Source organism: Bubalus bubalis, chromosome 23 (genome assembly GCF_019923935.1).
Source record: "Bubalus bubalis isolate 160015118507 breed Murrah chromosome 23, NDDB_SH_1, whole genome shotgun sequence".
Lineage (NCBI taxonomy): Eukaryota > Metazoa > Chordata > Mammalia > Artiodactyla > Bovidae > Bubalus > Bubalus bubalis.
The window spans coordinates 22,636,907-22,663,541 of NC_059179.1; the positions used below are offsets into that span (position 1 = coordinate 22,636,907).

The 26,635-nt window shown below is 43.2% G+C and overlaps 1 protein-coding gene and 1 non-coding gene across 8 annotated transcripts in view; one reads left to right on the top strand and one right to left on the bottom strand.

Moving 5' to 3' along the window:
• The window catches only part of FBXW4 (F-box and WD repeat domain containing 4), an 83,301-nt gene that overhangs the window by 46,457 nt on the left and 10,209 nt on the right, over positions 1-26,635 (bottom strand). For all 7 annotated transcript variants that reach the window (XM_044935199.2, XM_044935198.2, XM_025274030.3 and 4 more), the window contains exons 2-5: positions 19,453-19,548; positions 16,200-16,385; positions 15,633-15,765; positions 9,743-9,837 (exon numbers count right to left, since the gene is read on the bottom strand). In XM_044935199.2, coding sequence (XP_044791134.2) covers positions 9,743-9,837; positions 15,633-15,765; positions 16,200-16,385; positions 19,453-19,548 — 510 coding nt within the window. The remainder of the gene's footprint in view (positions 1-9,742; positions 9,838-15,632; positions 15,766-16,199; positions 16,386-19,452; positions 19,549-26,635) is intronic.
• On the top strand, positions 16,951-17,024 carry TRNAE-UUC. Its single transcript has one exon. It is a non-coding gene; the product is annotated as a tRNA-Glu (tRNA).

Below are 26,635 nucleotides of genomic sequence, written 5' to 3' on the forward strand. Positions count from 1 at the left end.
AATACTCCACCGTGACCACTATGACCATTGTTCGAAAAGCTGGACTATGATTTTGCTGTCGGACGGTGCAGAGGAGGAGACAGCAGCGCAGCTGAGCAGGGCTAGAGACAAGTCTGAATCCAATAACATGGAAAAGGTGTGGCGGGGGGAGGGAAATCACAACAAAATATGATTTATAGTTATTTTAATCTCCTAAAAGCTTCTCTCTCAATATTGAAATTCTCTTTTGCAAATTAAGGCCCTGCTGAAGATTCTGGATGTTATCACATCCCAACTGGCACCCCACCTGCCCCTCCTATGCTTTTTTGTGCCCCATTCATGTTTTAAATTTGCATTGCAAACTATGAAAAAGGAAAGCTTCTGCAGAAAGCAATTTCCTGGGCCAGCAGCTCTTGGACTGATATTCCCTTTGCAATTACCAGGGCTCCTGCATGTGCGTGCTCCCCTCCTTCCTCCCACCAGCCCACGCCCTCCTCGCCCTCGCCCCTCCCTTGCCAGCACCTTCTGCCTGAGCCAAGCCTATCCGACCAGCACCACAGACAGTGCTACAAGCTACCCTCTATGAAAATGCCCTGGCCAGAGAGAGAAGCAAGAACCAGCTGGGAAAGGGGGCAAGGATCTTGGGTAGTCAGCTTAACAGAACACCCCAGAAGCACAGGAGTGTCCTCTGTAGTACAAGGCTCATAACTTATATCAAACAGGAAATAAAGACCCTGCTCCCAAAAGTTAACAATCTGAAACTTTGAAAAAGTCCTGCTTAAGAAACTACTAGAGGCACAGGGATTAGCAGATATCCATTCCACACAACTAAGATCTTTTAGTATCAGTGTGAAGGAAGAGCAAAAATATTTGTTGGCTTGCTGAGGTATAAGTGCATCCTTCATTGTTATCCTATGTAGAAATTCAGCCGAGCAAAATTCAGAAGCAGCACAGATCTTTTTGAATCATAGCATCTTTTTTTTTTTTTTTTTAACCTCTTTGGCCTCACTGCGTGTCAAGTGAGATCTCAGTTTCCCAACCAGGGATTGAACCCCCACTCCCTGCAGTGGAAGGAGGGGAGCCCTAACCACTGCACCACCAGGGAACTCCATGAATCATAGAATATTTATAAGCAGTTTTCCACATCAATACTGTCAACATATCTCACTGCTAGTGGTACACAGGGATGTCTATTCTCTTCCTTGATGGTGTGAGGAAAATATTCCAGTTCTTAAGTTCCAGGCTCCTAACCCCCCAAAGAGGGCTCTAATAATGAAGTTCATTCTGATAATGAAACTCAAGAGACTCACGGATGCTGGCAACTGTCATGGACAGCAGAATGCCTGTTCTTGGGTCTTAAGCCCATGACCAAGGAGAGTCACATGGGACTGTCCTGAACTCAGAGAGGGAAAGAAACACAACCGACTATGTGGACTGCCACCTGGAAGTCCCAGGGACCGGGACTCTGGTGGATGGAAAAGTGATGGGGAGAAGATATCTTTTCAAAAAATTTGCTTTAAAAATGAAAAGGAAAACAAAGAACTTAAGTCTTGACTCCGAATTTATGTACTGAAATCTGCCCCAAATGGCCTGAGAGCCACCTATGAATAATTACAGGAGGATGGGGTAATCCTTCCACTTCTGACATGACCCCCCAATATACAAAAACACATTACTAATCCAGCCACACTCCCATCATTGCCTTTTTCACTCAGACCCAGTGCAAAGCCCACTCCACCCCCTAGTCTACTTACAAGAGTGAGCTCCATCGGCTCAAAAAACTAAAAGCACAGATATTTCATGAAGATCCCTCTTTTGACTGACCTGAGTGTTGCAGCTAACAGGTGGGGAAATCTTAAATATACGAGTGTTATCATGACGAGACCACTGGAACGGATCACTGCTATAAGTCAGACAAGGGCTAGAAGTTTCCGCCCTACCATCAGGTTCCTCTTTAGCCTTGACAGATCAAACTCAAGCCGAAGCAGGTTACAGAGATCAGTTCAGTCTCCGAGCCAAAGGTCTTCACAGTGAGGGACCAAAGCTGCCCTGGCTGGGCCTCTGCCGGCCCGTGTCCCAGATTAATCACCACCAGGAGGGGCCTGGACACTAGGCTGCAATCTGAGCCCAGCAGCACCTGCACAGGGGTCACCCTGGCACCTCCCTCATCCCCTCAGGCAAGACTCCAGGGCGTGAAGGTATCCACCTGCTGACTACACCACCTGGAACAGGCAGGCCAGACACTTAACCATCTTCAACCCCACAAGTAAGTCACAGGCCGTTCAAGTTAGCGCAAGAAGGAAGAGAGATGCAGAGACTCAAGGAGTGAAGTCACGGCTCCAAGAGAAAGAAAATTCTCAGCCTCTGAAGAGAAAGACTTCAATGCCCCTCTTACCACTATCTAGGGAGAATATTTAGCTTGAGACCAGTGGTGAGCGAACTAAGCCCTCAGAGGTTATGAACTAATGAGATGCTTCATGTTTGGGGCACATTCTCATCATTTATAGACCAACAGGAGGGAGGGAGAACAGAACAGGGATTTCTTTTCAAAACACCCACAAATGCTACCAATATGCCCATGTGAAGGAAGCTTAGACATAAATAAATTCACCCTGTGAGGGTGCAGGAAAGTTTCCTCTGAATGCCAAGACCTCACAGAACAGTTTCCTTAAATGATCTAAATCAGGACACTATTTCAAACACATGTTCACATACAGCTAGTGACTAAGTGTGATGTGTGTACACATGTCTGTTCATGCTAGAGCATACTTTTCAGGACCAATGGACCATATTACATATTCTCCTCAGAAGGCAATTTGCTTTATATTGCTGCTTCTTAAGTCTACTGGGGTAGGAGAAAGTATTCTTGAGACTCAAAAAAAAAAAAGAAAGAAAGAAAGAAAGAAAATCAAAAGGAGGAAGAGAAGCCCAAAGATCTGTTATCTTAGAACGATCTGTCCCAGGCCCCAACTTGTGATATAAGGAGAGGCCACTTGGATGGATGCACCCTTTTTCACCTGCCTCATGCCCCAGGGGGAGAAGGCAATGGCACCCCACTCCAGTACTTTTGCCTGGAAAATCCCATGGATGGAGGAGCCTGGTAGGCTGCAGTCCATGGGGTCGCTAGAGTCGGACACGACTGAGCGACTTCACTTTCACTTTTCACTTTCATGCATTGGAGAAGGAAATGGCAACCCACTCCAGTATTCTTGCCTGGAGAATCCCAGGGACAGGAAGCCTGGTGGGCTGCCGTCTATGGGGTCACACAGAGTCGGACACGACTGAAGCGACTTAGCAGCAGCATGCCCCATGGAAGGAAGGGTGGGAGAGGTCCAAGTCAGATTGAAGTGTGTATCCCTTAAAAGAGCAGAGAAAAAGCACAGGTCAGATAAGAGGAGAAAGAGCTCCTACACAGCGCCTTCATTTGAAGAGAAACACCCACATCCTGACTGTTACACCTTGTACCTCCAGAGCTCCATCTCCAGGAATTCCCTTTGAACTCCCGGCTGCAACCCAGAGTTAGGATAGAGCAGTGGCTACAATTACAACTTGCTTGCACGGGGGTGAGGGTGGGGGTGGGGGAGAACTCTGCATTTGACGGGCCATGAAAGGTCCCTGCCTGTAAAACAGACTGGAAAACAAACCCTTAATTTAAATGTTAATGAAAGTGCTGTGGGGACATCAGAGGGTTCCCGGCTGCTCAGAGAACAGCAACACCAGCCCCAGGATTTATGGCTCCCCTTCCCCCTCCTGCCTCCCTCTCTGCCTCATCACCCACTGAAGTTTAAAGAGTAAAAAAAAAAAAAAAAAAAAAAAAAAACCCAACTAATTTTAACATTAACTCCATGCTTCCACCTTGGGATGTGATTGCTAAATTATCTGTTGGCAGAACACTGATCAAAGGTGGAAAAACAGAGGCACATTGCATACATAACCCAGAAAAGTCAGCCGCAGCTAAGGAAGGAAAATTGCCATCTTTCTCCCTGATGCAGGAAGGGTAGGAGCAATAGCGGTACAGGTAGGGGCTGGAGCGGGGAGGTGCAGGCAATAGCAGTGGAGGAAGACTCTGATCCCTCCCACGTGTTGTGCTCCCCATCTTAGACCTTGGCACACCGTCTTTGCTAAGTTTAACTGGTCTGTCTCTCCATCAGACCACGCTGTCTAGTTCACTGTTGTTTCCCCAGGGTCTAGCATGCTATAATGCTTAAGAAGTATCTGGAGAGAAAGAGAGATCAGGACAGGAGAGAGACAGCAACGGAGACAGAGCAGAGAAAGAAAGAATGGCAACACTGAGACTGAGGGATGTTAATGTATCTGTAGCAGGGGCAGGGTCTCAATGCCCCGGCTTGGTACCCAAAGCACCCCACTTTCTGCAGCAGCCTCTGCTTCTAGTTGCAGTGTTTCATTTCAGTTCTTCACAACTGAGCCAACCTTCCTGGCCAGGGAAGGAGTAGCTCCCACAAATGGGGTCTGGGCCAGCCAGGGCTGGTTGGGTTGCTGCTCTCAGGCCAGCAGCTCAGCACATGAGTCTCTCTGTGCCCAATATGCCCTGGGTAGTGGCAGAAATCCAGGGTCATGAGGAAGTGAAACCCACCCCTGTGGCATTTCATCCATGCTACTGATGGATATGTCTGTCGGAGAGGCTTGGCTTAGCACAGGCAATGAACTCTAGGGTAGCGGGCAGTGCCCTGAGATTCAGCAGGACGAGACTTCAATTCAGTTGTTTCCCTATGCCGATCTCTTTCCAATATTAGGTCATCTTAGGCTGGACCAGTGGGCCCACCAAGCATCAGAGAGTTCCCATCTTTCTCCAGACACCCTGCTACCCCTTGCAGCCATGCCAGGCTCTGGCCTGTCCACACTGTCTTTGTGTCCCTGACATTCTCATCCAAGGCACACTTGTAGGAGACTCCCTCTAGTATGCTCTTCAGCCTGGCAAAGGGGGACAATGAGCTCCTCCTTGCTGACAGAAGGTGCCCTTTCCTGAGCAAGCCCCTGACCCTGGGAAGGGGGAAGAGACAGATCTTGAAAGCTGTGGGCCAAACCATCAGGATGATCAGCTACAGTGTAAAACACAACAAAGTCATCCATCAGTCTTTCTTCAGGTTATCAAGGTTAGGGATCCCCTTCGGGACCAGCTCTTTATCACCAACTAGCAAAAGCAAAACTCAGGGACACAACATTTACTTTTGATTTGTCTTCCCCTAAAATCACTGAGTGAGTTAGGAAGCCTAGGGCCAACAGATATTTGAACCACTGGGAACCAAAAGAATCTAAACTGAAAGTTGGCTGCCTTTTTTTCCCAATCTTTCAAACCTCTCTGTCAGAGAAACTCCAGATGCAATTACCTTTCACTAAAGAAGGGCGTATTTCAACAGGCTGGTGAATGTGTCTGCCACACACACAACACACAGTAAACCCTGTAGCCACTGAGAACAAACACCCACTCTCCACAGAAATCCACCCCGTTGCTGAACAGTACACAGTGATGGCTTTCCTTCCAGACTCTCCCTCACCTCTGGGAGAAATGAAGCAAGAAGGGGCAGCTCCTCCATCAAAAGCCCCCAGAGGCCACAACTCACTTTACAAATTTGAATCGGTACATTTCATGCAGACTTGGACTAATCCCCCCAAAAACAAACAGGCCACCACAGCGAGCAAAGTTACACAAAATTATATTGTATATTTAATAACACAGCTATGTCAAGTTTCTACGCCTATACCACTCATATGTTTCCCTAATGACAGAAACAAGAGAGAAGGGATTAAAACCCAAGTGTCCTGGGAAGCCTTCCTGACCACACTCACTCACATGATAGCAAGAGTTGTTCGGAGATGAGGAAAGGATTCTGCTGAGCATCTCCGTTTTCTTGGAGGGCAATAACAAATATGGTGTCTGCAGAGGAAGGAGGAGTCTGTCTCTTCCCCTCCTAGGCAAACAGGGCGATAGGGCTCTAGACTCATTTCACCACCAGGCCCCTCCCAGCCAGCTTGCAAGGGCCCTGCGCACTGAAGATCTACGTGCACTGGCACTCCTGGGATGCGGTGAGCATTCACAACTACGTGAGTGAGCTTAGCCTTGATTGCATATCGTCTTCCTCCCCTTCCCCTCTCTATCGCAACTCTAGCCTCCAGAAATGGAATGTTCCCAGGTCCCCACTGAGCTTTTCAAGGGCCACAGCTACTGTGCAAGATTCTGGTGGGTGAAGGCCCTGCAGTGACCCAGGGGCCTGCCTCATGGCCCTCCCTGAGCACTACAGCATGTGGCAATAGGCTGGAGACCTGAGCCTCTTCAGCCCTATCCCACACGCACCCTTCCCTGAGCCTCAATTTCTCCATCTGCCAGGAAGGGGATGCCCCTCTCTCTTCCTCAACCAAGACACACTAGTTTCAGGCACTTAGTATTGTCAAGTGACCATCGCAGTTGTGTTCCCATCTTTCCCCACCACTGAGTAAGACCCTTGGGAGAGTCACCCCACAGCAAGTGTTCAGTCTGTACACAGGGCACACAGAGGAAAGGAAGTGAGGAAAAAAGTGATGGAAAGTAGAAGGGATGAAATCAAGTCTTTAACAGTTATTCATTTCCCTACTCTGAGTATTTACTATATTCAGCTAGAAATAATCTTTTAATAGCAATATAATGCACTGCACATTTTAAAAACTCTGCTTTTCTGTGATACTCATGGAAAAGTGCTCAGAACTCCATATGACCTCAGGAGATATATCCTGAGACCAGCTGGGCCCCACAATTACACCCAGACACATGCCCTTCCACCTCCAGCACCTCACTTCTGTTCCATCTCAACCTGTCCTCTTCACACTCATCACACAGCTCCAGACTAGGCCTCCTCTACTGGAAGAGGGCTGCCATCTATAAGTCACAAATCCTAAAAACAGAGTCATTAGTGTTGGTGCAAGATGTTATTAGATGTTGGTACAAGGAGGGCATGTAGGAGGAAGAGGGAAAGGTCTTTGCCTACCATCTTGAAGCCTACTGGCTTTCCTTCTGTGTTTTTTAAGTACCTAAACGTGGCTCTAAGCACATGACTGGTATTAAATATCATCCTCCAAGACTGTTTACAAATCAAGAACTCAAGGTCAAGAAAGGAAGGAGACGTTGACATTTGGACACAGGACAGAATACCTGCTTTCTTTCAGGCATGAACACCTCAAATTAAGCCTAGGGCTTGAGGTTTCACATTTCATACTACAAGTTTCTAAGTACACACACAGAAAAGAAGGCAGATAAGTCCCAGCATCAAAGATAAACATGATGAATAGCTCTGACAAGTTATTTTAAATAGAAGAAAGAGAATGAGATGTGCTGGGTCTCCCAAATGACCAGGTTCCTTCTCACTACACCAAGGAGCAGTGGGGGAATGAGTCGCTGTCAGGCAGGTGAGGAGCACCTGCCCTGGAGGACGGCTGCTGCCCATCTGCTCCTCACATGGGGTTCATGGCCACATCACATGAGTGACACTGACGACCACACTCGATAGGAAAGGTGGCTGGGAGGGGAACAGAAGGCAGCCATAGAGGGCAGGAACTCACAGGGGGAAAGGAGAGGAAAGAGACTCCTGCTGAGTCCTCACCTTAAGAAGACTGCAAAAGAGCAGTGTGACTCCATGAGGGCCAGGAGAAGCCCAAGGGAAGGGTGAGACATGAGAGCAGTCAAAGCCGCTAAACAAATGCTTTACCAGGCAGGAGATATTCTGGCTGACATAAGACTCGAGCCCTTTAAGCTTTGTAGAGTATTTTCACATTCATTATTTCAGATCATCTTCGCAATAACCTAGTAAGGATTATGAAAGAAATGGTATTCATATTTAACAGATGAGGAAACCATGGCTTCAAGCATTTACCCAAGGCCACTCTGCCGGTGACAAAGCAGAATTCCAGATTTGCAGAGCAGGCCCTCCACCTAGGAGGCAATGTCTTCCCAGACTGGGAAAATGGATGAGTTTACTGAAAGATTCAGATTCACTGACACAGTAAGAAGAAATTGATCTAATGTAAGATGAAAAATTCCTATCCCAATATATTTTGGGGGTAAGACAAAAAGCAGCAGAGAGAATACCAACATATACTCTGGTCATTTAGTACAACAACAATATCCCAAATGCAAACTACTTTTTAAAATAGTCCAAAACATCATTTGTGGACTTGAAAAGTTCATCTCAATAGTGAATGAAGGAATCATCCTGGGGCAAGAAAGCACACCAAGAAGACAAGATGTAAGGACACCAAGAAGACTCTTAGGGAGAATGTAAGGAAAACATGAGACCTCAGTTTTCAAAGATGGGGCTTATCAAGGACTTGGCAGAGGGTCTGGCATAGAACACATGACTAATGAATGTTAGCTGCTGGTAGCAGTGGTGGTTATACAGCAGAGCTAGTAATATTAAGAAGCTAGATCTTTCCTCAAATCCAGCTTCCAAGCTGTGGCCAAAAAAACAAAAACAAAATCCAAAGTCAGTTTATTGTGATCAAAACTACTTAGTGACAAAGGCAGACTCTGTCCTCAACCTCTCTTATCAACATCATCTTCAACAGCTACCACGCTCTATCCTGTTAACAGGTAGCCTAACACACTCCAGAGGAGGTGGCAGAAGGAGAGGAACACGAAGATGGGGATGCTGAGGAGCCTGTACATGTCTTTGGCCTGAATTCACGTGCAGGAAGCACATGGGCCATCTCCAGCCTGAAGAGCAGCCCTCCACCCCCAATCACACCCCAGCCCACCCATCTACTGAAGCCAGCATAAGTCCTCAGGTAAGTACCAAGATGAAGTCACCAGCCCACCTGTCACTTCCCGCCCATATAAATATCCAGCCCACAGACACGCAAGCTTGGCTAACTGGCTTTAAAGGGGGCAGCGTTAGGAAGAAACTGAGGAGGGGCCAGAGCCCAGCAGCTCCATTTTCCACCCTTGGCTCCCACACACTTAGGCCTCTCTACTCCCTGCTGCTCTTTCCTTCCCTTTTTCTGAGGATTGCTAGAATGATTTGTTCCGAACAGCGACAGGTTTATAGGTTAGTCGACACCTTCGCTCTGTGGAATTTTAATTAACTTCTCTCATCGTCAATATGCTAAGGAACGGGGTCTCCATGCTCTGAGGTCAGCAATGTGTTTCAGGTCCTGCTATATCAGCCGTCAAATTGAAGAATTAATGACGTGGCTAATCGGCTCTAATTCTTTAGGAAGAAAAAAGTTTGAAAGAGAGCTGTGGAAGGGGCAGGAGGAGGGGTGCAGGCTCCTTGGGGTGAGAAGAAAAAGGCTGAAGGGGGCTGAGCAAAGAGGGGGACCAACACTCTCCTAAAACACGTGACTGACTTAAACCTGACGCTGGAGGGTGTCAGCCCTACAGCTGTCCCATTGATCATTCGGTGGGGAGTGAAGGGTAAAGGAAGTGGCAGAAGACACCAGGTAAACGCTCTGATAGAGCAGGTGCAGAGAGGGTGTCTATGTACCCTGCTTGGGGAGAGGCTCTGCCTCGGTTTAAGCAAGTCTAGAAAGCAGAAGTCAGGATGCTTAGTCATGGGTAAAACTAGACAAACACCAGTCAGGCCAAAGGGTAGGATAAAGCCACCATCAAAACCGGCACTTCTGCTACAGTTGTCAATGAATCCACTCCACAAACATGACTTTGCACACAAGCCCAAGTGGACATGGCCCCAAGCCTCTCCTGATGACGCCCACCTGCCTTGTAAAATAAAAGCATTATTTCACAAGACAAAACCATACCCCAAAACATCTCCCTTACCTGAGCAATGGGCTGATAGCAATGGACCAGACTCGGTCTTCAGTCTGGATGGTGTGTAAGCACTGCCCCAGCCGGCCTGAGGCCAAAGGCCATACCTGGAAACAGGAGAGGAGATGCTCTCGTTGGCATTGCCTGGGATCGGGTAGGGGGTCTGGAAAGATGCACCAGGTGGAGTCCCTGTCCTGAGCGGGTGGGGGAATGGAGAATCTTTCTGTCCTGCACACACAGAGCTCTGGGGAGCACAGAAGGGCCTCTCCAGCTTCTGCCTTACCTACCTACCACCTGGAGAGACGCCAGCTCTGAATCCTAACCACCGTCTCACTTCCACCTGGGAATCCTTAAGCAGCAGCCAGTTCTATACTAGGGAATCAGTTTCACGTTCCTCAACTGGAATCCGACTGAGAAGCATTAGCAGGGGAGGCTCACCTCTCTCAGTAACCTCCCTGTGTTTGTGGGTTTTCCTTTTCCTATCTGTCACCAAGATTTTACTTTAGAGAGGTAGATAGACGGAAGAAGATCAAGGCCCAGTAAGAGAGGACAGAGATAGAATTAGAGTAGAATTAGAGAGACAGGAATAAAAGAGAAAGATCCAAGGGAAGAAAAATGGAAGAAGAGGACTTCAAAGTGGGAAGGTGGTGTGTTGTTGTTTGTTTGTTGATAATACCCAGAATCCAGTGCTATTCATGTCAGCAGGGAATTTAGCACCTAGTGTCACCAAAAGTAGCAAAAAAGCTTAACTCTTTTAAGCTTCCATATCTCCTACAGGTTAAAAATATTGCTTGGAGCACATTATCTGGTCCCTATCAGTCAGGAATGTACATTAGCAGCCACTCTGGGCTTAACTCTAATCAACACTCACAGAGCCCTCTCAGTGGTCAGTGCATTTAGAAATCGCCCATTAAGCACAAGGCCCGCTTACCGCACCCTACCCTAGATGACACACACAGGGGACTAAGCCTCTAACCAAACAGAGAGGAAACCTCAGATGTACACGGCTGTCCCCAGACAGCAACCGAGGAGGGATCCTGAGGCAGCCAGATGGATCAGTGACCTCTCAAGGTCCCTGTGGTGCTATAAGGGGAACACACGAAAGTCAGTCAGGACCTTAGATGGAAGAACTCTCAGGAAACATTCCTTGAGTTTAAGGGGTAGGTGATGGAGTGGGGGTGGTCCTGACTTCTTAGGATCACATATCTCTTCTCTAAAAAGGAGAAAGTGTTTCTTAGGTTTTGTGTGTCTATGATAGGGGGAGAAGGGTGTGAGTTACTTTTCCCAACATAGGGAAAAGAAAATAAATTTAATAAGAAGACACTGAATGTAGAAGGGCAGAAAACAATGGTCAATAATACAACTTTTCCTGGAATGTCATGATTTTGGCTCATTCTTTTGGATCAGGTCACTTTGGTAGTAACTAAATGCATTTAATGTCCTCTTTCAGATCGGCTCAGCTTGGAAGAGAAGTTTGCCTCTTCCCTGATGCAAACTACCGAGGAGACAGGTTCTTGTTGGGGGTGGGTGGGGAGACACTAAAGACTGTGATTATAAAATCTATGAGTACGGCTCAAGGCCAGAATTCACTCGAGTCCTTCACTGAACAGGCTGATGGATCCCACTGTGAAAAAACACAGAACAAAGTTCCTGGTTCCCAGGAGTGGCTCCAGAAGCATGCTGCAATTTCTCAAGCACAATCTAGGGAAAGTGGCCTCTTGACCTGCACCAGAAGCACACCATCCACCAAAACATGAGCATTCTGATCACATCTTAACCTTCAGTGCTCAAATCCAAAGAGACTCATCCCTGGAGAAGATATAACTCAGTGGAAGTGGACATATATACAGTCCTTTTATAAAACAACTGGCAATATGTATAAACACCCTTAAAAGGACCAAAGCCTTGAACCCGGTAATTCTAATGCTGAGACTCTATCCTAGGAAAATTATCCTAAAATGAAGAAAAACCTAATGATAAAAATATTACCTGCAGCTCCATTAGCAGGAAGAGCTCATAAGGGCTTTAGGATTAGACAAATCTGGGTTTGAACCCTAGTTGCTACTTATGTATCTCTGATGTTAGGAATATTTTATAACTTCTTAGCCTCAGTCTCCTCATGTATAAAACAGGAGGTAATGCCTCCCTCTTAGGGTTGCAGTGTGGAAAAGTGAAGCTAAGTGTAAAGCACCTAGCACAGAAGCACAGTATTTGGCAGGCATTAGGCATCAATAATGGTGGTTCTTATTACTACAGGAAAAGCTAGATATAAACATCCAATAGGAAAAATAATAATTAAATTATAAGTTCCATTGTGAAGCCATTAAAGATGACCAATAATTTACTATAATAATAGAAAACCTTAAAAAATAAAGTAGGCATAACAGGGTATACATAAGATACACTATGTGAAAGTCGCTCAGTCTTGCCCACCTCTTTGCAACTCCACAGACTATACAGACCATGGAATTCTCCAGGCCAGAATACTGGAGTGGATAGCCTTTCCCTCCTCCAGGGGCTCTTCCTAATCCAGGGATTGAACCCAGGTCTCCTGCACTGCAGGCGGATTTTTTACCAGCCCAGCTATCAGGGAAGGAGTGCAAAACAAAGTGAGGTTCCACCTCATGCCAGCCAGAATGGCCGTCATAAAAAATCTACAAATAGTAAATGCCGAGAGGGTATGGAAAAAAGGGAATCCTCCTACACTTCTGTAAGAATGCAAACTGGTTCAGCCACTATGGAGAACAGTAGGGAGGTTTCATTAAAAAACTAAAAATGGAGCTATGATATGATCTACCAATACCACTGTGGCACAGATCCAGAGAAAACCATAATTTGAAGAGATATATGTACCCCAGTGTTCACTGTACACTATTCACAATAGACAACATATCCACCGACAGAGGAAGGGATAAAGATGTGGTACATTCATACAATGGAATATTACTCAGTCATAATACAGAAATAAATAATGCCACTTGCAGCAATTTGGATGGACCTGGAAACTGTCATACTAAGTGAAGTAAGTCAGACAGAAAAAGACAAATATCATATGATAATACTTGCATGTATAATCTAAAAAATGGTACAAATGAACCTATTTACAAAACAGAAATAGAGTCACAGACATAGAAAACAAACTAATGGTTACCAAGGGGGACGTGGGGGGAAGGATAAATTGAGAGACTGGGACTGACACATACACACTACTGTAAGAAAAACAGACAACTAATAAAGACCTACTGTATATATAGCACAGGGAACTCTACTCAATGCTTTGTAATGACCTATATGAGAACAGAATCTAAAAAAAGGGGGATATAAGTATATGTATAACTGATTCACTTTGCTGTACAGCAGAAACACGACACTGTAAATCAACTATACTCCAATAATAATTAATTTTAAAAATAGATATATTATGACCATAATTATGTGGGGGAAAATTACACTAAAGAATAAAATGAGAAAATGAATAAATGTAAAGGGCTTATTAGCACAGTACCTGTACATTCTGTGTTATTATAAAACAAAAAAAGCAAACCTATGCACTGAAAAATACCTAAAAGATAAAAAATAAAAAAAACAGTTCAAATGTCCCCTCCTTCATAAAATCTCCCCTTCCAAGTCAGATGTGAACCCTCTAAACTCAAAACTTTCTGGCCATTTCCCTAGAGGCTTACAACTTCATAAACCTGGCCACTTCCAACCAGCTTCATAGCTAGTGCATGCAGTCTCAGTTCCCCTTAAAGAAAGACTATCTTCTTCCCCTTTGAAGCCTCACGTAGAGTAGGCACTTATCAGAATGAAGAAAAAAGGAAAAAAATGAACAAATGATCAGTCCTGGCCCAGACCCAGCAGGAATGTAAGCTACCATTCTATCACATCTCAGGATGGAGCCAGTCTCACTAAAGTCAGTCCAGAGAGGCAATCCAAGCTAAGTCACAGTAATTCTGAAACTTGGGTCAGGGTCAGGGGCCTACAGATGTTTACAGATGAACATGACTAAGTTCTTATGTAAGTCCAGGTTTTAGAAACCTGTAGAAGCAGCTGGAGAATTACAGATGCCACCAAAAAGAAATGGAGAGTCAGTTATAAAAGGCTAACTGTGGGTAACATGAAAATGGTCCAGGAAGATGAAGGTGGCTAAATGCAAAGACAACAATAGAAGGAGGGGACAGAAGCAGCTACTGAAAGCCAGAAAAGATGAGCTGGCCTAGAGGTCACTGGGAACCCCCAAAATAGCCGACTAGCTTCCTGGAGTTGAACCAAGGGAAGAATTCTGTCACTGACCAAAAAGAAATCTTCACAAGGAATAAGAATGTACTGTAGTGACAATTTGAGAATTAGAGAGTACTGATTTTAATGCTTAAAAACTCTAAAACACTAAATAGTTGTACTTAAAACATGAAACTAACCCAATATTCCAAGTAAAATTGCTGTCAATCTTCAACTGTAATCAGTCTATACCATGAATTGCTACATATGGTCATAAAACTTAGTTGTATACTGCTCTGGGTGGCAGACTACAGAGAAATGGATGGAAGAAAGAGATATCATTGAAGGTTTCACAGAGAACCTTGAAGCCATGACAATAAAATGCTAAAATGAGACAAGACTATCTAGGTCACACATGTACAAAAGGTTTCTAAGAAAACTGTCTTCTGAGAAGTATAGCAAAATTAAGGCTAGTTTTTTTGCAAGGAATGGTAAGAAGATGGTGACCAATCAGAAATGTGAAATGTTTGGGGTGGAGGATTCGGATAAAAGAAATTCAGTTTCCGTGTTGGTTTGAAAGATTTTCTGAATTTTTCTCAGGCTCCCTGTGCTGATGAGCACATCTCTCAGACAGAAGACAAAGTATAATAAAAAAATTAGCAAAGGGAGGAGAAACTTCCATAAATAGAAAGGAACATATTTAGTCCTTTTTACATAAATTAGCAACATTTTTACATGAAGGCATAATCAGTAAAGAGAACATGGAGTCAGAAAAGTTAGTAAAGACTGCAACTTCTCTCTCCTGAGTCTTCTGCCCCGTATGTCTTAGAGCCCCATTAGCTGACATGGATAAGCATTTTGCTCCTGTTAGCAATGTGGAGTCTCCAGACGCTGGGAAACACACAAGCAAGAACCTATCAAGCTTCCTGCACCATCAACTGAATTGTCAGCAAAGTTCCCACAGCCTCCCCAAAGGACCAGGCATATATGAGCCCTGGCAAGGGATGGACACAGAGATGGAGAAAGTTCTTCTCTGTCTCACATATGGAAGCCTATTTAACCCAGACATGAAGGAGCTGAGTCCATAAAGCAGGGGTCATGCTACTTATCAGTCTCATTCTGTTGGGCCTCAGCAGATGTCTGAGTTTAGACTAGGCAACTTGGCAATGACACAACAAACAATGCCCTCCTCTCATTGTCCTTCCACTGCTTACTAACCACATCACTCTCCAGAGAAGCAGTAAAAACACATTTTAATTATCAGCCCGATTCCTTATAAACAAGGTGGTAAAAAATTAACCTTCCCAAACACAAAGTGAGCAAAAGGTGGGAGATTTTAAAATAAAATATTGGGGTTAGAACTCAACCCACAAACTTGAGGAAACTCAGCTCAGGGAGGAAAAGCTGGCCAGGCCCTCTGTTTTTGAGTTCACGCCACATTTCAAGTGAGTGGCAAACTTCCCAGCCACTGTCCACTCCTTTCCCAGGCCAGCTGGCAGGGACACAGCCTGGCATGGCAAGCTGCATGCCAGAGGCACATAAGTGAGTTCTTTATTGTGCCGTTCCCCTGCTGCCCCAACTCAATGCCCTCCGCCAATCCTGAAACTCAAGCTCCTATCCACCCCCTCCCTCCCCACTCCCTATAGACAGGAGGGAATAGTAGTATGTAAGGAGGAGCTCTCACCTTGGCTGTCCTGTCTCTGGAGCCACTCACAATGATGCCCCCTTTGCAGTCCACACAGTTCACCTCCTGTACATGGGCTGAGTACTTGACAGTGAAGGTGCTATGAATCTTATGAATACCAATCTTCCCATCTCTAGGAGAAAAATAAGAAACCAGCCCCTGAGAGCCAATTACTTTCTCTGCAGGAAGAGAACAAGTCTATAGAAACAGCCCAAATCTCCAATGACTTCCAATTTGCTAAGCTTTAGGTAATTCAGCCCAGTAAGGTGCTGAGTTTCTAGATACCTTTACTTCTTCAGTGCACTTGCAGCTGAAGAAAGCTGAGAGACAAAACAAATCTCCCCCTTGAGAGTATCAAAACCAGCTTCCCTTTTCATTAAAGGTTCTTCCTGTTTTCCTTTTCCAGCTTACCCTATTAAGTACCTGCTTTAAATGGAAAAAAAAACATTACCCCTTCTTCTAGTCTCCCTACTCATCCTTTTGGAATAGAGACAGAAAAGTCAGAGGCAGGCAGAAGGTCCCTGAAGAATATTGAGGAGGAAGGAAGGAGAAGCCTGCAGCACTTACCCTCCTGCACTGATAATATGCGAGTTGGCCAGCACGAAGTGGCAAACGTCCTCATCATGTCCAGCAAAGACTCCCAGGGGCCTCCGGTTCAAGCTGGCACCATCTGGGCGGAACTGATAGGCCAGGATGAAATTAGCCTGGGATATGTACAGAGAATCACCCTCTAGCTGCATCCAGGGCATCTGACTGCAGAGATGAAAAACAAAATTTAAGGATCATCAAGATATAGCAGGAAAATTCAACTTTAGTCTTTAGAAAGGCTGACCAATCCCCAACTTAGTATTACCTGTAAGGCTAAGTCTATATCTCACTCCGCTCCTTCAAAACTACCACCTACCCTTAGGCTTCCCTAGAAAACTAGAGTGATTAAGCTTTGTGGTGACCCTATCTTCTTTATCACTATTTCCCTAGAAATATCTTCTTTATCATTATTTCCCTAGAAAACTAGAGTGATTAAGCTTTGTGGTGACCCTATCTTCTTTTGGCTTCCCTTGTGGCTTAGCTGGTAAAGAATCCACCCACAATGTGGGAGACCTGGGTTTGATCCCTGGGTTGGGAAGATCCCCTAGAGAAGGGAAAGGCTACCCATTCCAGTATTCTGGCCTGGAGAATTCCATGGACTGTATAGTTCATGGGGTCGCAAAGAGCTGTACATGACTGAGCGACTTTCATTTACTTACTTATCTTCTTTGGAAAGTCAGAATAAAAGACCCATTAAATAGTCACTTTTAAAAGGAGAATGCTTGGGAGTTCCCTGGTGGTCCAGTGATTAGGACTCGGTACTTTCACTGCCAAGGCCCCAGGGTTCAATCCCTGGTCAGGGAACTATCCCCCTAGCTACCCACGTGAAAGTCAAAGTGTTAGTTTATCAGTTGTGTTTGACTCTTTGTGATCCCCATGGACTGTAGCCTGCCAGGACCCTCTGTCTTTGGAATCCTCCAGGCTAGAATACTGGAGTGGGTAGCCATTCCCTTCTCCAAGGGATCTTCCCGACCCAGGGATGGAACCCAGGTCTCCTGCATTGCAGGAAGATTCTTTACCATCTGAGTCACCAGGGAAGCCCAGCTACCCATGGTGTCTAAATAAATAAATAAATGGAGAATGTTTAAGGCTTGAATTACTGGCTACCTACAGACTTCTTTTGAGTAGACAGAGCACCCCCCACCAAAAAAAAGCAATAATTGAGGGGTGGGGAAGAGCAAAAAGAAACCTTCCACTCAGATGAAATAATTTTCATTCTGTGTCCTCACTGATCTGAAGATTAAGTGGTAAGTTTCAAGATTCTAAGACTCCCATACACACCTTTTTCCCAATAGATCAGTTAGGGTGTGATAGAGAAAAGAGAAGAGTGAGCCCAGGGAAGCCCCATTCCCTTGTCCTACTAGAGCAAAGGGGCCACTTTTAAGTGAAAGGAATAAAGCCATTTAGGAAAGGATGCTAATGTACTGATTAAATACCTAGATCCTCTTAGAGGATATCTAAGTTTCTGTACTAGAGGCTAAGTGTGGCAATGGCAAAACATAGCTGCAGAGCAGTGTACTACAGTTTAGTGACTACAGAGAAATGATTGGCTCTCACAGAAAGCTGATAAGAGAAATCCACAAACAGTTAAAGATTCTAACCACAATCTGGCAGGAGGAAGAAACATTGGAAGCCACAGACCAGTCCCATGGCATGGAGTAAGCCTTAAAAACAAAGAGGACTCTGCCAGACACCATGCTCTCTGGTGGGGACTAAGCTCCTTTCCCAAGGTACATCCCCACAGACTGTCCTACACCACAGCAGGGTCCTGGAGCTACCATGTCCCAAGCAAAGCATAGGGACAGATGATTCATCCCCATTTACAGAGACACCATCTCCCACTGCCAAGTCTGTCTGAGCAAACTGGGCTGTGTTTCTTCCCCAGACTCCTTAATACAAGCGTCATGGGAATGTACAAAAGTTCTGCAAATTGACTTGACGGACCATTAAATGCAGCTTAGACTTTGTAGCAACTAGTTTCTGCACATGAGGTTTTAACAAGTGTGTGCATATATTATATGGAACATGTATAGTGTACAGATGCCTGCACTCTCATTCATTATGCACATTTCTCTTCAACATGCCCTTGCACAAGTTTGTGGCATACTCAAGTGGGGAACAAACAGAAGGGTTTGGAATTCATGTGTTTAGAGCCATCTGGTAAATAGCCATTTGCCCAGCATAAGAAACCAGGTTCATGCCAGGTGAACAGTGGAGAATCCCAGGGCAGCCTAGTAACCATTTTGTGTATTTATTTGCCACACTGCTTGAAACCAGCCCAAAAAGACATCAGGAACAAAACCTTGATAGAGAAATAAACTCTTCCTTCTGGCAACAAAAGGCAAATAGGAAGCAGAAGGTAAAGCCCTTTGTCACACCAGTTCATCTTTCTTCCCGAGTTTCTTTACCATCACCACTACCACATAATTCACAGGAACTCGTGTCAGTCAAAGCAGGAGAAGTTGGACACAAGCAAAACTGGACACTTCTTCATCACATGAAGAAGCCTGCCTGGCCCTATGAGCAGAGCTCCAGGTCAACTGGAATGTGGAATCATGCTGTTCCCTGTCCATTCCAACCAATCAACAAGGAGTACTTTTTGGTAATCAAATAATAACTGGAATAATTTAGCATCAGTGAGGTATAAAATCTGTAGCATCAGCAGCGCCAAAGCCATTATTTAAATCTCTTGCCATTTTTTCCTAAGCTCTGCCTCCTATAACATATATATCCAAACCTTTAGATCCTATTTAGCTTTTTAATAAAAGTAAGGGAGAGCACTACAGGAAGCCAAGAGGGAGGGTGTAACTCCCTAGAGTAGAACATTTTTTTTAAAAAATTATAAAATAAGATGAGGTGGAGTATTGGCTTCATTTCTTTCTTTTGATGAGGTATATTAACAGAGGTTACTTCTGAGTGGTAGGATTTAGATAAGTTTATTTTCTTCTTTAACTTTTTCTTTTTTTTTTAATTTCTACAATAAACATTTATTATTTTTATAATCATAAAAATACAGGCTCTGTTAAATTAAAGTACATTTTTGGGGGGGTAATCTTTTTTCAAATGTGAAAAAAAAGTTGTCCTTCTGATGCCCACTTCGTGGTGGTTAAAGAATCACCACTGGCTCATCACCCAAGTCAGGCACATTTATACTCCAGCGCGGACTAGATTTTTCATTCCCAGTATGCTTTTATGTCCCAGGGAGCTTTAAAGGAGTCAAGAGGCTACTTACCTGCATCTCCACTTCAGCAGAATCCCCTCTCGGCAGCGCCCCAACCTCCAGTTCTGAGATATCTTCACTCGTTCCTTTACTGGTACACTGGCCATCCTATGTCCAGACAGAGGAGATAATCCAGTCACTACACTGACAACCACAAAAAACTCCCTGGGCTTATGAGTCAGGACTCAGGAACATGCAGAAAATATCTGGATAGAAATGAAGGGGTTAGGAAATATGAAAGAGATAACTCTTCTATCCCACATTAGGATAATCAAGAAAGCCGAGAACAGCAGCCCGTGCTCTGCAGTGTCCATAGTGATACCAAAGCAATCTAACAGAGCAAGGGTAACAGAGAGTACTGGCACAACTGGCTAGCCATGTGGAAAATATCCCTACCTCACACCATACAAAAAAATTAATTAAAAACAGATCACAGATTTAAACATAAAATCTAAAACTATAAAGCTGTCAGAGGAAAAAATATAAAAATAGCTCTGTGAGTCAAAGTAGACAATAGTTTCTTAAGACACACAAAGCAATAATACAAAAGAAATATCCAACAAATTAGATTTTATCAAAATTAAAATTTTCTGCCCATCAAAATGAATACACAAGCCACAGTCTGGGAGAAAGTATTCACAAAACATATATTTGACTGAGAGGATTATACCCCCCAAACATCCTTGTATATGTATATATTTTGAAGTCTAACAAGGAACTCTCCTACATTCTTGGTGAGAGATGACAATGGTACAGCCACTTTGGGAAAAGGTCTGGCAGTTTATTATTGATCTAAACATACACCTACTCTATGACCTAGCAATTGAGGCTTTCATAAGGGCTCAGATAGTAAAGAATGCCTGCAATGCAGGATACTCGGATCCAATCCCTGGGTCAAGAAGATACCCTGGAGAAGGAAATGGCTACCCAGTCCAGTATTCTTGCCTAGAGAATTCCACAGACAGTGAAGCCTGGCAGGCTACAGTCCATTACTCAAAAGAACTGAAAACATATGCTCACAGGAAGACTTACACAAGACTAGTCACAGGACAGATCTTCCCAGGATCCCATCTAGTACCCACATTGTATCTAGTTGTGTCTCCTGAGTCTCCTCTGGTCTAACAGTAGTTTCTCAGTCTTTCCTTATTTTTTCATGATCTTCAGTTCAGTCGCTCGTTGTGTCCAATTCTCTGTGACCCCATGGACTGCAGTACATCAGGCCTCCCTGTCCATCACCGACTCCCAGACCTTGCTCAAACTCATGTCCCTTGAATCAGTGACACCATCCAACCGTCTCATCCTTTGTCATACCCTTCTCCTCCTGCCTTCAGTCTTTCCCAGCATCAGGGTCTTTTCCAATGAATCAGTTCTTTGAATCAGGTGGCCAAAGTATTGGAGCTTCAGCATCAGTTCTTTTTTTTTTTTTTTTTTTTTTAGCATCAGTCCTTCCAGTGAATATTCAGGACTGATTTCCTTTAGGATTGACTGGTTTGATCTCCTTGCAGTCCAAGGGACTCTCAAGAATCTTCTCCAACACCACAGTTCAAAAGCATCAGTTCTTCAGCACTCAGCCTTCTTTATGGTCCAGCTCTCACATCCATACATGACTACTGGAAAAACCATACCTTTGACCAGACAGACCTTTGTCAGCAAAGTAATGTCTCCGCTTTTTAATATGCTGTCTAGGTTGGTCATAGCTTTTCTTCCAAGGAGTAAGCGTCTTTTAATTTCATGACTATAGTCACCATCTGCTGTGATTCTGGAGCCCAAGAAAATAAAGTCTGTCACTGCTTCCATTTTTTCCCCATCTAATTACCTGAAGTGATGGGACGGGATGTCATGATCTTCATTTTTTGAATGTTGAATTTTAAGCCCATTTTTTTCACTTTCCTCTTTCACGTTCATCAACAGGCTCTTCAGTTCCTCTTTGCTTTCTGCTATAAGGGTGGTGTCATCTGCATATCTTAAGTTGTTGGTATTTCTCCCGGCAATCTTGATTCCAGCTTGTGCTTCATCCAGCCCGGCATTTCACATGATGTACTCTGCACAGAAGTTAAATAAGCAGGGTAACAATATACAGCCTTAATGTACTACTTTCCCTATTTGGAACCAGTCCGTTGCTCCACGTACGGTTCTAACTGTTGCTTCTTCACCTGCATACAGATTTCTCAGGAGGCAGGTCAGGTGGTCTGGTATTCCCATCGCTTTCAGAATTTTCCACAGTTTGTTGTGATCCACACAGTCAAAGGCTTTGGCATAATCAATAAAGCAGAAGTAAATGTTTTTCTAGAATTCTCTTGCTTTTTCTATGATCCAATGGATGTTGGCAATTTGATCTCTGGTTCCTCTGCCTTTTCTAAATCCAGTTTGAACATCTGGATGTTCTCAGCTCACATACCACTGAAGCCTTGCTTGGAGAATTTTGACCATTACTTTGCTAGCATGTGAGATGAGTGCAATTGTGCGATAGTTTGAACATTCTTTGGCATTGCCTTTCTTTGGGATTGGAATGAAAACTGACCTTTTCCAGTCCTGTGGCCACTGCTGAGTTTTCCACATTTGCTGGCATACTCAGTGCAGCACTTTCACAGCATCATCTTTTAGGACTTGAAATAGCTCAGCTGGAATTCCATCACCTCCACTAGCTTTGTTTGTAGTTACACTTTCAAAGGTCTACTTGACTTCAGACTCCAGGATGCCTGGTTCTAGCTGAGTGATCACACCATCATAGTTATTTGGGTCATTAAGATCTTTTTTGTATAGTTCTTCTGTGTATTCTTGCCACCTCTTCTTAATATTTTCTGCTTTTGTTAGGTTCATACCGTTTCTGTCCTTTATTGTGCCCATCTTTGCATGAAATGTTCCCTTGGTATCTCTAACATCTTGAAGAGATCTCTTGTCTTTCCCATTCTACTGTTTTCCTCTATTTCTTTGCATTGATCACTGAGGAAGGCTTTCTTATCTTTCTTTGCTATTCTTTGGAACTCTGCATTCAGATGGGTATATCTTTCCTTTAAAACTTTTAAAATTTCTTTTTATCTTTTGCCATTCTAAGAAGCAAAAAAAGATTCCTCCCTGTTGTTCAAATATGTATTTTTTCTAATTATGGCTAAGACTGAATATATCTGGTCATGTCTGAAAGCCATTTCTTCTGCGAAATGCTCATCTATGTTCTTTGTCCCTCTTCCAGTTAGGCTTATGGTCTTTTACTTGTGTGTTTGTAAAGGTTCTTTATATATTCTGTGATGTCAATCTTTTCCTAATCTACTATTTTCTTTTACTTCATAGTATTTTTTTCATGTAGACATTTTGATTTTTATATATCCATTATTTCATGTCAATCCTTGCCAGAAATGACCCAAACTGATATGAATTTAATATGCAACAAAGTAAAGTAAGGAAAGAAATCACTACTTAATTAGGGCTGTTGGGTTTGTATAACATATCCCAGCCTTACTAGAAAGAAAGGAAAGAAGAAAAATATACATGCCTAGAATAGACTCTAAAATAGTCAACTTTGGGTAGCCAACTTTGGGTGTTTTTACTTTTTTCTTTGTGTTTTTATATTATTTCCCAATTTTTCTACAATGTAATATTTTGGTAAAGATAAAAACATTCATTAAAATAATAATGCTCTTGATAAAACTGGATACATATCAATAGAGCAAAAATTCTCATCTCATATCATATGTATATTTTCCAAAAATGAAAGAGTAAATTTAAAAGACTTTAACTAGAAGGTTTTTAAGTATTTAAATTTTACATACTGCATAGAAGGAAAAAAAAGAACAAAATGAAAGTAACATAGTAGGGGAAGGCTAACAATTAATGCTATGAGTACAAGTTTTATCCCTAAAGCTTTTAGGGGACTGATAAAAATCTATCAGGATAATAGCCTGTCTCTGATACCCCGTCATCAATATCCAATAGCAGATAAGAGCAGGCACACAGTGTTCGCATGATAAACACTGCAGAAACATCCTGAAACAATAAGAGTTTACAAACATGCACATTAAAACAATTAATAAAGTGCCACCTCACATCTATTAAGTGGAAAAATCACATGCTAGCTTTGGTTTGATAAAAGGGTTTGGGTTTGTTTACATATTGCTGGTGGCTTGCTAGTACAGTCTTCCAGAAAGGAACTCTGTCAAGAAAAGTTGTTACAGGACAGCTTCCGACCCAGCATTCCCAACACTGTCTCACAAAGAAGTAATTCAAAAGAAAAATATTTTTTACAAAGATATTTGTAGTTATAGCTGTATATTAAGAGCTAAAATCTAGAAATAGCCCAAATGTCTATCTGTGGGGGAAAATGGTATACTAATGCAATAGAATAAATATGGCTATGAGAAATGACAAATGTGAACACTGCAAAACATTTTGGATATTACTATAACAATAGTGGTAATTTTAAAATAAAGTCTAATTGATAAAAATACTACATAAAACTATGTATCCATAAATAGCTCAGAAGAGGTAAACAGATGGAGTTTTAGGAAGTGAGTATTTCTTTTTAATATGCATGACATAACTGTTGATAGTTTGGTCTTTTCATTTTACCTTTAACCTTTTTATTGAGTTTCATTTAACTAATAGATTAAATGAAGTTGTGAGAAAGGCACAGAATGCAAATGCAGGAAACTTATCCGAGCCCCAGTCCCGCCTCTTACAACCTTGGTTACCTAATTTTTCTATTGTCCATTTTCTGCACATATGAAATAAGGACAGTATTTCATGCAATTGTGATGTTTTAAAATGACAACTAAAACAAAACAACAGATAAGTTACAAATCACTATGAAAAAGGTTATTTTTTATATACAGTAGTTTATATTGATATATGGTGACATCACTATAGCTAATCTAATAATCATTTATTTTTCTTCTAATTTAATTGCATCTCTTAGAAAGTATTCTTTTAAAGTCAGGCTGAATGATTAGGATTTGGGTACACACATGTTAAAGCTAATATATATTACTGAATTCTTCCACTGGGTGAACCTCAGTCTCACATCTCTACACAGCAATCTACACTACTGCTAGATGGTTAGAAAACTGAGGTTAGCTATGAACAATCTCCTCTTTCATATCTGGGACTGACTTGGAGATAAAGTTTAACAGCAAGTCTAATCTTTTTCACTAACACTTCAGTTGTTTTGGTCCATCCTGTTAACTGTCTTTTATGGTCCTCAGTTTTAGCTCTAAGTTAGTAGGTAAAGGTGAAACCAAAAATTGAATATTCTGGATCATACAAGAAGGAAATAAAGGGGAAAGAATCAATATACTTCCTGAATTAGGATAAGGACAATACTTCTCTCATCTCCCTGGTCACTTAAATGCCATTTGGTGACACTTTACTAAAGGTCAAACAAAACACTGCCCTGAGGGCCTGATCACAGCAGCAAGAAACTTTCAAAGTTGAACTTTAGAAGCTGCTACCAAGCGGCAGGTGCAGGCATCCTCTCCCACAAACAACAACATAATCAAAGTACTTGGCTCTGGCCCTTCAAAACAAATTTAAACTCTAAAAAAATGTTCCACTTGGCTTTCACTTGAGAAATAGTGAGAAACAGTACCACTTTGCTAAAAGCAGCTTAACGCAGCTTTTTTTTTTTTTTTTTAATCCCTTTTGTTTGTTCGATTCTTCCTGATGGTTAATTTCCCTAGTTGATGGCCAAATCATATGTATATTCTTACTGGCTTTAGCACTTGAAAAATCAGGAGGAATAAAAAAAAATTTCTCTCTCTGAAAACAAGTAGCCCTCCCTCCTTGTGGGGACCTATCACAGCCTAGTTAAAGGGAGTTGGTAGAACAAGGCACCCAAAGAGATTGAAAAGACAGGAGCACGTGCCCCTGGGAATTCAGCAGGGACTCTTGCTTCCCATCCCAGAAATACTCTCCGGTTGGCTGTTCCTTCGACAGTTAGTGGTGTAAAGTGGGGGTGCTCCCCCCAAAATGATTAGTGCCCTGTAAATAAACCTCTGGCGCAGCTGTTAATGCATGGAGAAATCTCTAACCTGGCCCGTGGGCCTGGTGGAACTTCCATTTTCCCAGCCCTCTTTTCTCTTGCCTCAGGCTCATTTTTCCACTTGGCCCCCCTCCCTCTCAGCTTTCCGGCACTTAGTCACCATTATAGTTTGACTGCATTCCTGGGTGCATGACCTATTTTAAACAAAAACAACACAACATGCACCCACAGTAAGCTATCAGGCCCCTTAGAATCTTGGCAACAGTGAGTCCAGAGGGACAGAAATTAATCTAGGCAGTTATCTAGAGTTCCCTTTCATTTCATCTCTCTTCATTCACACTCCAAACCAAAAGCAAATAAATAAACCGAATTTGAAGAAAAATGGCTGAGGGATGAAGGGGGGAGGTGTGAGTATACTAGAGAAGTCATATCCACACAGTCTCTGAGATCGGAAACCTCCTGGATCACAAATCAATTTCCTTCTCTGGCTCATCTTGGAAGTTTGATTCCCCTTGATACCATGCATGCTACCTACCTGCTGCAGACTGACATGATTTCCATAAATATAACATCTTGCTGCCTTGGGAATTCAGGAGAGGAGGGTATCTGTCCACAAGCACAGAACAAGGCCATCTCAAGGGGCACTGGGCTAAGGAGCGGGGACAGGACCATACAAAATGATGCCTGGGGCTTGGAGTTTTAATTCAACATTTTCTCAATTCTTTGCTCTTTTTGCTCACTGGTAAGCAGATTTCCCCCATACAGCCTGCGCCTACCAGTGCTGCTACCAAGACTAAGACTTTCGCTTTAATGTACACACAAGTATTTAAACAGTCCAAGACAAGAAGCTTCTAACCCTTCCTTCATACATATGTTACACTAAATCCTCCAATGGCCTCAGGAGCAGAGGTCTATAATTAAGGTTCAAATTAAATCAATAAAAAACCATATATTGTGTTAAACTCTTATCCTTCAGGCCAGGAATAGGAAACAGCCTCAAGACCCAAGGTGAAGTGAGATTACAGAGAACATGCCCAGCATGACAACAGGACAGAGAGCACAAGGAGAGGCATGGAGCAGACCCACATATCCCTTGAAAGGCTTCCAAGCGTCAGCTCCCCATACTTGTTCAACCTCACCTCCCAGGGCTTCACACTCCACAACTGAACTCCCACCAAGCCATATCTCTTTTACATTCCTATCCCCTATCTTCTCCTATATTGC